This window comes from Hordeum vulgare, chromosome 4H (genome assembly GCF_904849725.1).
Source record: "Hordeum vulgare subsp. vulgare chromosome 4H, MorexV3_pseudomolecules_assembly, whole genome shotgun sequence".
NCBI classification, from domain to species: Eukaryota; Viridiplantae; Streptophyta; class Magnoliopsida; order Poales; family Poaceae; genus Hordeum; species Hordeum vulgare.
This window is the reverse complement of record NC_058521.1, coordinates 558,672,592-558,684,879: the sequence shown is the minus strand read 5'-3', so window position 1 is coordinate 558,684,879 and position 12,288 is coordinate 558,672,592. Positions and strand designations below refer to the sequence as shown.

The 12,288-nt window shown below is 51.2% G+C and overlaps 1 protein-coding gene across 1 annotated transcript; it reads right to left on the bottom strand.

Moving 5' to 3' along the window:
• Positions 1-221: 221 nt before the first annotated feature.
• On the bottom strand, positions 222-5,654 carry LOC123449503 (sulfate transporter 3.1-like). Its single transcript, XM_045126748.1, has 9 exons — positions 5,175-5,654; positions 4,845-5,052; positions 4,289-4,460; positions 3,510-3,575; positions 1,837-1,950; positions 1,628-1,744; positions 839-1,529; positions 652-728; positions 222-552 (listed from the first exon to the last, which is right to left on the bottom strand). The coding sequence occupies exons 1-9, from the start codon at positions 5,521-5,523 to the stop codon at positions 367-369; spliced, it is 1,980 nt and encodes a 659-aa protein (XP_044982683.1). The 5' UTR covers positions 5,524-5,654; the 3' UTR covers positions 222-366.
• Between the last annotated feature and the right edge of the window lie 6,634 nt (positions 5,655-12,288).

The following is a 12,288-nucleotide window of genomic DNA, read 5'->3' as shown; positions in this document are numbered from 1 at the left end:
GTTTTTAGACCGCCAACACCTTTTACTCATCTCTTGAGGTTACATATATACAGATTACAAGGGAGTAGGCTTTGGAGCCGGACGAGCTAACATAGAAGAGGAGATAAGCACATAGTGCATGCGGTTAGGGAAATCCTTGAGGACGTGGTCTGCATGGTTAGCCACGTGATGAACGTGTCGTGGGTGTTTTCCAACATATATTGCATTTGCACAAGCTTAGCTTTTGCTTCAACACCAACAAAAACGATGATATTCATTTCATGTGGATTTCATCCACAATGTAGGAGTACAATAGCACGAGATGTTTATACTGATCTCGGCTTGCATTGCCTGTTGGCAGCTCAACTCAGGTCAGGTCAGACCCAATCAGACCATGTTCTCGCGCGTGGCACTGCCGGAGACCATGCCCGGCTTGTGCGAGTGCAGCACGAAGTCGCACTCCGCCACGGCCTCGCCCACCGTCGGGAAGATCCACTCGTGGCCGATGAGCTCCAGCACCTTGGAGCTGTCCAGCTTCTTCATGATCTCGCTCCCCGGGTTCGCCAGCACGATCTGAAACCAAGGAGAAATCAGCCATATAGTTCATGACAAAGCACACATATACTTTCTTCAGAAGAAGAAAGATGACAATTTGTGTTGCTCTGTTCTTACCTGAATTCCCCTCCTGTCCAGGGTCTTCTTGAGCTCGTCCAGCATGCTCGTCCCGCTGGTGTCGATGCTGCCGACCGCTGCGTGCAGACAGAACAAGTTTCAGAGATGCTCTGCTCGAGGTGTTCATGTGGATTTCATCCACGATGTAGGAGTAGGCATTGTTTCAGAACAAGTTGCTGTAACTCACCACCCATGTCGAGGACGACGTACTGCACGCCGGTCTCGCCCTTGGCGCTGGTCCGCTCGTCGTCGTCGTCGATCCACCGGGTGATCCTCTCGCGGAGGTAGCCAGAGTTGGCGAAGTAGATGGGGGAGTCCACGCGCAGCACGAGCACGCCGGGCACCGTCCGCGCCGTCGTGTACTGGTCCATCCGGCGGTAGACGTTGGTGTCCGGCACGTTGCCCAGCACGGTGGTCCTCGGCCGCGCCACGAAGAGCAGCACCCGCAGCACCGAGATGGCCACGGCCACCACCAGCCCCATCTCGACGCTGCCGAAGACGACGCCGAGGTAGGCCCCCGCGCAGACGCAGAAGTCCACCTTGTCGACGTGCCACAGGTGGACGGCGGCCGGGAAGTCGATGAGCCCCAGCATCGCCGACATGATGATCGCCGACAGCACCACCAGCGGCGTGTAGTGGAAGAGCGGCGTCAGGAAGAGGAGCGTCACCATCACCGCCAGCGACATGATCACGTTGGACATGGCCGTCTTGCACCCGGCGTTGTAGTTGACGGCGGACCGGGAGAAGGGGCCCGTGGTGAGGTAGCAGGAGGTGAAGGAGCCCAGGATGTTCATCGTCCCGATGGCGATCATCTCCTTGTTGCCGTCGATGTGGTAGTTCTTGAACATGGCGAAGCTCCGACCCACGGCGATCCCTTCCTGCGAATGTACTCTCTTCTGAGTAAATCTTCCACCGGTGCACTTAACCTCGATCGGTGCAGCAGTACTAGCGAGACGTAGGAGCGTGTTGGGCTTACGGCGAGGGCGATGACGCCGGTGATGAGGCCGGTCTTCAGGGCAAGCATCATGTACGGCGGCGTGAATTGGAGGTTTGTAACGGAGATTGGGTTCAGGCCTTTCTTCAGATTACCGATCTGGAGTGTTCCAAAATGGCGCCAGTCATTCAGTCATCAGTTACTCGACATACGTGGAAGCAAATGTTGTGGTGAATGTATGGGTTGCTCACAATTTGAACGCCATGGTTTTCAGCATGGGTGAAGTAGACCAGGAGGCTCCCGAGGATGACCGACGTCAATGGCGCGGCTGCGGATATCCAGAACAACCTAGGCTGCCTCTTGCTCTGCCCAAATTTAACATAAAGATTAGTTTCACGAAACATTAATAATTTCAGAGTGATGCTAACTAACTTGAAGTGGTTTCAGAGCAGTAAGAAATGGTTTGTCAGACAATCATATTCTTGGTTCAACTTGGACCAAGAGCCCCAAAGTTGAGACCAGTGTTTGGACATAAATATTCAGAGTCTTGTATCATATGGCCGGTTGCGCTTTGAAACATGACAAAAACGCTGGAATAATCAGCCAAAAGTAGTTCGGCATGTGATGTTCTCCCCAGGAACAAGCTTCCTCAGGCATTGGACCAGTTAATTAATTAATCAATGATAATCACACCATAATGCAGCGGTTAGTGGAGCCTTGGCCTTTTGCAACTATTATTCCCCCAGGTCGGCTCTCGCTCTTTCCCCCGCCCATGATGTTTGGTCCGGCGCACGCATTTCGCCATCGACGTGACACCCACCGATGCGAAAACGGGCTAGTCAGGATGCAGGTCAAGCGCTGTCCTGCTGACAGAAAATGACACCATGCAATCAACGCCTGTCTGTCTGGCTCGAAATTATGCTCCTCCGTCACTACCAACGCCTTTGAAAAGACAAAAGGCTTCTCCTTTTCATCAGACGCAAAAAGGAAGGAGCACCCCCAAGCCACATATGCTAGTTCAGCACAGAGACCAAATTGGATTTGTGCAAAGGCGGATGCTAATTGTCGAGCAGTGTATGTTCAGAGGCGAGGAGGAAGATGACAGTGGAAGCATGGAACAACGCCATGCATGCGATGAGATCAGACTCAGAGGCATGTGATGTGCCATGTATCCAAAAGCGCCCAATGGACGGATTCCTTTGTCCCGCCAATGAGCTCACGAGCGGGCGTCCTCATGTGGAGCAGGCGCTACCTCGCCTACCTCATCTCCAAAGAGCTCACGAGACCAAATTGCCTTTCCTGCACCTCTCGAGCTCGACCAGACCTGTGACTGACTGAATCACTGACTGACGCAGCTAAACGCTGGGCGCCTACACGTTCCAGACACTAGCTAGCCATCAGGTTTTGGATTAACGAGACGTGCGCAAATGGGGTTAGCCTCTCGTGCAGCGCCGTCAAAACCACCGTGTCACGGATGGATCGAGGCAGCGTCCGTGCCGTCGCGATCCTGGCGCAGAGTGGGGCACTACGTCATGGTTCGATTAGTACATACAGTAATGGGGTTGGGGATGCAAGAAAGGGCCCAATCATTGGTGACGATCGATGGATCCGTTCCGTGGATGGATGGGTCGATGGATTCTCTTGTATGGTCCTAGTTTATGCGCCCCTTTTGGAGTGATTGGGCACGTCATTAGTTTACCAGAGGAGAGATTCTCGCGCCACTTACTACCGCTGCTGCACTAGCCATATTACTAGTAGAAGTTAAGCATGAGGTGTTCATATAACTTACAGTGTACTTATAAAAGAAAAGGTGATCAAAAGCACTTGGTATTTGATAAATATTATTATCAACAGGAAAGGTAATCAAAAGATCTGGGGAGTAAAGTGAGAATGCTAGCTAGTATGTATGGTAGACTTGACTTACAAAGAAGCGGGTGAGGAGAAGGAAGAAGAGGAAGCCGCAGCCGAGCACCACGCTCTCCCATCGCCACTGCATGCGTCCAATCCAACCAAATGAACCCGTCAGGCGTCAGGTACAAGGGAACTGTTAGGCGCGAGATCAAATCGGGGTTAACCAGGACCGGTCACAGCACAAGTAGACGGACGCGAGTAGTCACGTGCATATGATCGATCGGTTGGATGCATGTCCCTCGTATGTACGAATGCGACTGTGACCAGCTTAGCAGGACCAAGCTAGCCAGAGGTGCAGCATGCACATAGGCATGGCCGGCCGTAGAGGCAAGCAAGTGGAGCTTATGCGTCGTGTCGTGTCGAGTGCCTGTCCTTCCCGGGCATGCACGTACAGTAATTAACCTTGCCGGTCTAGACATATATATAGCGACCTACCCCAGAGGCCTGTGCCCCCGGGAGGCCAGTGTCCCGGAGTGTCACGCGCGCGCATGCACCGGTGTCATCATACCATCCCTCCGTTTTTCATGGCCTAAATAAGTTCTTGACGACGACTATGTATCTATCTACTAGGGCTACTACGCAGAAAGACGCACCGTGTGCTCCAAAATTCCAAGTAGTTTGATCACAACATGGAAGAAAAAAGTACTATAGTAGTACTAAAAGATGCATGCTATCTACGTATGGGCTCTTGGAGTCCTAGGCCCCTACCAACTATGTATAGGTAACACGATGCATGCAAGTGTCAATTATATTAGTAGGAATTAGCAGATGATGATTGGTTAAAAACTGGACCTGGTGTGTCTGGGAGAAGACGGAGCGCATGACGGAGACGAGGTCGGTGGAGGTGGTGAAGTGCTCCAGCCCCAGCATCCCCTTGAGCTGCTGCAGGCACACCACCGTCGCCGCGCCGCCCATGAACCCGACGATCGCCGCGTGCGACAAGAAGTCCACGATGAAACCCAGCCTGCACGTACATGCATCCATCCCAGTAAATATACGTACTCTACTTACGTGCTGCAGCAGTTACAACTAAACCTCCACACATATATATATACCAAGCTTGTTGCATATGCTTTACGTACGTATGTAGGCGTAGCAGTTACTTACCTACAGTGCAGCAAAGGGGCAAATTACTAAACCTGCTAGTTAGTCTAGAAGCTAAGGAACTTTTGACTAGTTAGAAAGGTGCCACTGTGCTTTTGGTCCATTCTCACCAACTACGTATGTGGCTTAACCCACAAGAGACAGTTTAGCTAGCTGTGGCTTTCCTGATCCTAGCTAGTAATGGTTTGATTAGTTAATTAATAGAGTAGAAGCAAGCAAGGAGCTCATGCATGGTAGGACGTGCCTGAGGATGCCAAGCGATGCCTGGATGACGCCGGCGAAGAAGGTGGCGGTGAAGGCCAGGTGGAGGTAGAGCGCCGGGTTGTCGGTCGGCGACACCTCGGCGCCCAGCATGGAGCCGATGAGCAGCGACGCCACCGCCACCGTGCCCACCGCCAGGTCCTTGGAGCTCCCCATCATCGCGTACACCAGCGGCGGCACGAAGCTCGAGTCTGCACTCGGCCATGTATACCCATACAGTGAGAGTGAGTGACATGCAGTGCAGCTAGCAGAAGTGCAGAGCACGGCCAGCAATGGCGAATTGACGAGGCGATGTAGTAGGTGGTACGCTTACAGAGGCCGAGGATGGGCGGCAGGTTGGCGAGCTTGGCGTAGCTGATGCCCTGCGGGATGGCGAGGCTGGCAATGGTGATGCCGGCGATGAGGTCGGACTTGAAGGTGCCGAGCCTGTAGGCCGGCGCCCACTCGAGGAAGGGGAAGAAGTAGCGGAGCGCGGCGGCGGCGCGGCGGCCGAAGCCCCGCTCCCGCACCACCGCGCGAAACGGGTCGTCCGGGAAGAAGGTCTCCTTGAGGTTGGCCCGGAACGTGTCCAGGAAGGGCCGCGCCTCCGGCACCGGCACCCTCGGCGCCGCCCTCCCCCCGCCGCTCACGCTCTTCCCGGCCGCCGCCGCGCTCCCGCCCATGGCCGCTGTGCTGGCTGCTGCACGTACACGTGCGCTCTAACTTAACTGTGTTTGGAGATTGGAGATGGGTTTCACCGCTCCTGCTCGTTGCGCTGGCGCTGGGCGTGGTGTGGAGTTTGATGGACGCTGGCCGTGTTGCGCGGGTGTATATATACAGCGGCCAGGGGTCGGATTATTAGGTGTCCGGTCCGATCCGGGCGGGTGGGCTCGGTCGGGATTTTAGAGTTTGCGTTCGCGTTCCGGGCGGGCGTAACATTTTGCCGTGTGGTGTGATGCGAGGGTTGGGTGCACGCCGCTGGGGCCCCGGCGGACAGTGACGGAAGGACGTGGCTGACGTGGAGCGTGCGGTGGAGGGAGGAAGTGGGAAGCTTCAGTAGAGTATAGGGTTATTGTTGGCGTCTCTCGTGCGGGTGGGCGCCGCTGTCGTCTCGTCTCGTCTGCCGCCCATCTGCCGTGCGATCGGCCCGGTCGGCATCGCTTTGGTGTTAGGGCAACTCCAACACGCCGATGATTTAAGAGGACAGCGATTTGGTCCGTTTGATTTGGGTCGGCCAGCCGTATATGAATGTCTGTTTTCGTAAATGAATCGGTTCGTGCGTTCAATGCTCATCAGACCCATTTTTTACCAATGGGAAAAGAAATACTAAACATAATTAAACATTAAAAACCAATCACGAAGGCCGGCGATAGTCCACGCGTCGCGTCCGCATTACATTAAATAAATAAATAAATAACAAAAACTGCAGCACTAGGCGTCGTCGTCGGGGCCGGTGAGGTCGACCAGCATTGGCGCAGGGCCGGACCAGGGGAACGCCGAGTTCCAGAACGCAGCTGACTGCGCCTCCGTCGTCTGCCCCGCCGGCGCGGGCTGTGGTGGTGGCGGTGGCAGCGCGAGCACGCTCCTCCTCCGCCTCCCGTCGCTCATCCTCCTCCTCCTTCTCCAGCTCCATGAGCCGCAGGCCTTTGACGCGCTCGGCCTGCAGGTGCACCGACCTCCAGTGCTCGAGGTAGGCCTGTTGCTGCTCCGGTGTCGCGCCCAGCCAGATGGGCGGCGCGCTGACGAATTCCTGGACGACGCCCGTCCACTGGTAGACCTTCCGTGGCAGTGCGGGCTCGGGCTCGGGCTCCGGCGGAGGTGGCACGACGCAGTCGCCGGTGGCCGACAACGCCATGGCCTCCGCGAGCTGCCGCGGGTACGCCTCCTCCTCTTCGACGGCGCGGCGATCTTCTTCCTCGCTGTCGCGGAGGACACCAGCGAGCGCCGCCTGGTAGGCGGCCTCAGCCTCCTGGTCCTCGTCGCTGACGACAGGCGGCGGTGGCGGCGGAGAGCCTCATGGCTGCACTTGGCGGACGCCACGGCGGCGCTGCTGCTCGTGCTCCACCGCGAATCACACCTCCCAGTTAGGGGAGTCGATCGCGTATGTGGGATCTCGCCGCTGCTCCGCCGTCAGCAGACGCCGTTACTTCGTCACCTCCTTCAGATGCACCCGCGTCGATCGCGGCACGACCGGCACCGAAATCCTCTCCGGATCCAGGTGCCAGCCATGCGGCAGCGTGACGTCGGGGTAAGGAAGTGCGACGCGGTGCTCCAAGTGCCACCGCGCTTGGTGCACCGGGACGCTCACGCGCTGGCGAGGCCGGGAAAAAGACAACGGGGAGGTGGCGCGGGGGAAGAGCGGGGCCTTGCCTTTGTTTGGGAAGCCGCCAACCATGGTGGGCTAGGGTTTCGGTTGCCGAGGAGGTGGCGAGGTGGGGACGAGGGCCGGTTCTGGAAGCGGGTGTCGAAACCCACCGCACGTTTGGAATAAAAAAGGCCGACCGCGGTCGCAGATGCGTGGGCCCGAGGATGACGGTCGTCATAAATTAGGTTGACCGCGGTGGTTGGGTGCGGACACCGAGGGGGCGCGCGCGTCCGCTTCTCGTCCGTGCCGACGCATTTCAGTCTCAAATTTGGGCCAGAAATGGATCAGCGCGGACGCGTTTTGGCAATGGGTTGACGTGTTGGACCATCCTTTTTTTCCGCGTCGACTCAAACGGACGACAGCGGACGAAATGGGTCGTCCCGTTGAAGTTGCTCTTACAGCTTTCCTAGTTTTTTTTTATAAAAAAAACTCCTGCCCATAGCATTACTTAATTAAAACTTTCAATTCATACAATCATGTGTTACAGCTTACGTCACGCAGGATGAAACACTACTAAGAAGCGCGACATCAGAATTACTCACGAAACTAAACTAATCTTGCCTAGTATCTGCATACCGAACGATCTGATCTGGGACGGCCGGTTAGCTAAGCAGCATCTCCTGCGTGTCAGCGGGTGACGTGTGTCCACATGCGGATGATCTCATCGCATATATGCTGAGGCGAAACGTCGTGGAGCTATCGATCCTGCACGTGTTGGATCCTACGTAACCCGCAGCAGGAAACCAGCGAAAGCGTTTCAATGATTAAGCAGAGAGCGTACCACGTACCGGTTATATATATCTTTCCCACATGACACGAGCAAGTTACGGAGCGGCACGACCGTCGTCGCCCAGGCAATGTGGTCGGCTATTTTATTTTAATCAATCGGTAGCCGACGGGCGCACACACGCGTGGGCCGTCACGACGCCGCCCATGCCCATGTCCACTCGTTTTCGGTGGCGGCTGCTACCCCGTTAACCTCGTCGGCTACTCCGGCGACGCCGGATTGGCAGTGTGAGAAATCGAATTGTCTACTGATTTTGGTCGTCGCCGGGTCAGTGTTGACCGTTTAGAAGCTACTGTATATCTGATGGCTAGAAGTGCTGCACTTGGGGTTCGCCTTCTTGAGTCTTGACCGACCTGTGCGATACCACACAATTACCCCTTCCCCCCTCCCCTCTTAAGGATGGCCATAATAGTAGTGACTTAAATAATATCACATACTTATGACTCACAAACATGTTGATGTGACACATAATTAGAAAAAAAGAGAGGGTTAGGCTGTGCCAATGCAAATTTCTTAGCACGGTTTCTTAGGCATTTTGCTTATGTGACACCGTATTTAATAAGAGAGATAGTGATGTTGTATCTTAGCTAACATACAACCTTGTTACGTGGCCATAGACAAAAAAAATGCTAACCCAATCACATGCATGCATGAGACTTAAATCATTAAATTTACATAGAACACATAAGATACAACCCATTGTACTAGTTATTTTTTATGTTTTTATTATAAATATGATTACGTGTTAAGAGACGATGCATTGACACATGCCTTAGAGTAACACAGGTAGATATCGTAACATATTAAATTCTTTGCTACTATGTGTCATGCATATCAATAAATGAGGCCATCTGTAATACTAAGGCTATTCATAGTGGGGAGTATCATATACTGGTATCATGCATATGATACTATGGTATGATACTATATTTATAGTGCATAGCATCATAAATTACTCCTTCTGTAGTTTACAAGTTCGGCACATGTACCTAGGTCGTTAATTTGACCAACTTAATGAGAGACATATACAACAAAAAATATATCATTAGAAATTTTAGATGTTCTATTTTCCAATGATATAATTTTTATGTTAAGCAATATATTTAATATAAGTCAAATTGACAATTTAGGTACACGTGCATGCCTTCTAAACTCTGATGGAGGGAGTATCATAGTTGGTCTCATTTATTGCCATGCATGACACATATACTAGCATACATTTAACATGATACATTATCTACCTATGTTACTCTAACCCTTCTTTTTTATAATTATGTGTCACATCAGCATGTTCGCTAGTCCCAAGATTATGATACTAGCTATGATACCCTCATTATGACCAGCCTAATTTATGATACTATGTATTATGGAGGTAGTATCATACAATAGTACCATATGCATGATACTACTACTCCCTCCGTCTCGGTTTATAAATCATCTTAGGTTTATCCAGCTCTCCCTACATTAGCTAGACTACGAGCAACACTATTTTGCTTACAATCAATTTTAAGCAGAACAAACCCCCGACATTGTAAAAACTTCTCTATTTCCACCATTGAATGTCCATAGGCAGATCGATCGAGCAAGTCATCCGTCAAGGCGGCAACGACCGTTGGGTTATCTGTTGCCACTATTGTTGTCGTTGCGCTGCTGCTGCTGTTACGGCTGCTGCGACTGGAGCGGTGGTGGTGGAAACGACGGGAACTGGGCCGGAGAAGCCCGCTGCGGAGCCGACGGGGGAGGCGTGGGTCCGCCGCGGGAGAGGCCGGCGGCGAGGGCGGTGTGGATGGCGCGGGTGTGCGCGTGCTTCATCTGTTGTTCCTCAAGGCGAAGATAGGCCACTGATACGTCCATTTTGCATCATGTTTTCATGTGGATATTTATCGCTTCTTTAGCTGTTATTTCACTTCACGGTACAATTCTTATGCCTTTTCTCTCTTATTTTGCAAGGTTTACATGAAGAGGGAGAATACCGGCAACTGGAATTCTAGCCTGAAAATGGAGCAAAGTTGAGATACCTATTCTACGCAACTCCAAACGCCGTAAAAATCAACGAGGATTTTTTTCTGGATTTATAAAAAATACTGGGCCGAAGAAGTGCCAGAGGGGCGCGTGCAGGTGGCCACAAGCCTGCACGGCACGGCCACCCCCCAGACCGTGCCATGAGGGCTTGTGGGCAGCCTGCTGGCCCACTGGCCTCCCTCTTCTGCTATATGAAGGGTTTCGTATGGAAAAAAAATCAAGGAGGGGCATTTTCGTGGTTTCGCCGCCGCCACGAGGCGAAACTTGAGCAGAACCAATGTAGAGCTCCGGCAAGACGATCGTGCCGGGGAAACTTCCCTCCCGGAGGGGGAAATCGTCGTCATCGTCATCACCAACACTCCTCTCATCGGAGGGGACTCGTCACCATCAACATCTTCATTAGCACCATCTCATCTCCAAACCCTAGTTCATCTCTTGTAACCAATCTCCGTCTCCCGAGTCCGATTGGTACTTGTAAGGTTGCTAGTAGTATTGATTACTCTTTGTAGTTGATGCTAGTTGAATTACTTGGTGGAACAGTTTATGTTCAGATCCTTGATGCTACTCATTACCCCTCTGGTCATGGATATGATTATGCTTTGTGAGTAGTTACTTTTTTTCTCAGGACATGGGATAAGTCATGCTAATAGTAGTCATGTGAATTTGGTATTCGTTCGATAATTTGATGTGTTGTATGTTGTTTTTCCTCTAGTGGTGTTATGTGAACGTCGACTACATAATACTTCACCATTATTTGGGCCTAGAGGAAGGCATTGGGAAGTAGTAAGTAGATGATGGGTTGCTAGAGTGACAAAAGCTTAAACCCTAGTTTATGCGTTTCTTCGTAAGGGACTGATTTGGATCCACTAGTTTAATACTATGGTTAGACTTTGTCTTAATTCTTCTTTCATAGTTGCGGATGCTTGTGAGAGGGGTTAATCATAAGTGGGATGCTTTTCCAAGTAAGGGCAGTACCCAAGCGCTGGTCCACCCACATATCAAACTATCAAAGTAACGAACGTGAATCATATAAACATGATGAAACTAGCATGACAGAAATTCCCGTGTGTCCTCGGGAGCGTTTTTCCTCCTATAAGACTTTGTCCAGGCTTGTCCCTTGCTACAAAAGGTATTGGGCCACTTTGCTGCATCGTTGCTACTTTTGTTACTTGTTGCTTGCTACGAATCATCTCACCACACAATCACTTGTTACCGACAATTTCAGTTCCTGCAGATTTTACCTTGCTGAAAACCACTTGTGAGATCCTTGTGCTCCTCGTTGGGTTCGACACTTTTACTTATCAAAAGGACTACGATTGATTCCCTATACTTGTGGGTCATCAAGACTCTTTTCTGGCACTGTTGCCGGGGAGTGAAGCGCCTTTGGTAAGTGGAACTTGGTAAGGAAACATTCATATAGTGTGCTGAAATTTATTGTCACTTGTCACTATGGATACTAATCCTTTGAGGGGCTTGTTCGGGGTATCTTAACCTCGAACGGAAGCACGAAGAGTTGCTCCTCAACCTGCTGCACCTACTGAAAATATTTTCTTTGAATTTCCTTCGGGTATGCTTGAGAAACTGTTGGCTAATCCGTTTACAGGAGATGGAACATCACATCCAGACTTGCATCTAATCTATGTAGATGAAGTTTGTGGTTTATTTAAGCTTGCAGGTTTGCCCGAGGATGAGGTCAAGAAGAAGGTCTTTCCTTTATCTTTGAAGGATAAGGCGTTGACATGGTATAGGCTATGTGATGATACTGGATCATGGGACTACAATCGGTTGAAATTGGAATTTCATCAAAAGTTTTATCCTATGCATTTAGTACATCGTGATCGGAATTATATTTACAATTTTTGGCCTCGTGACATAGAAAGCATCGCTCAAGCTTGGGGAGGCTTAAATCAATGTTATATTCATGCCCCAATCATGAGCTCTCGAGAGAAATTATCATTCAGAACTTTTATGCTCGGCTTTCTCATGATGATCGCACCATGCTTGACACTTCTTGTACCGGTTCTTTTATGAAGAGAGATATTGACTTCAAATGGAATTTATTGGAGAGAATTAAACACAACTCTGAAGATTGGGAGCTTGAAGAAGGTAAGGAGTCAGGTATGAATTTCACGTTTCATTGCGTTAAATCCTTTGTTGAGACAAATACCTTTAGTGATTTTAGCGCTAAGTATGGACTTGACTCTGAGATAGTAGCTTCATTGTGTGAATCCTTTGCTGCTCATATTGATCTCCCCAAAGAGAAGTGGTTTAAAT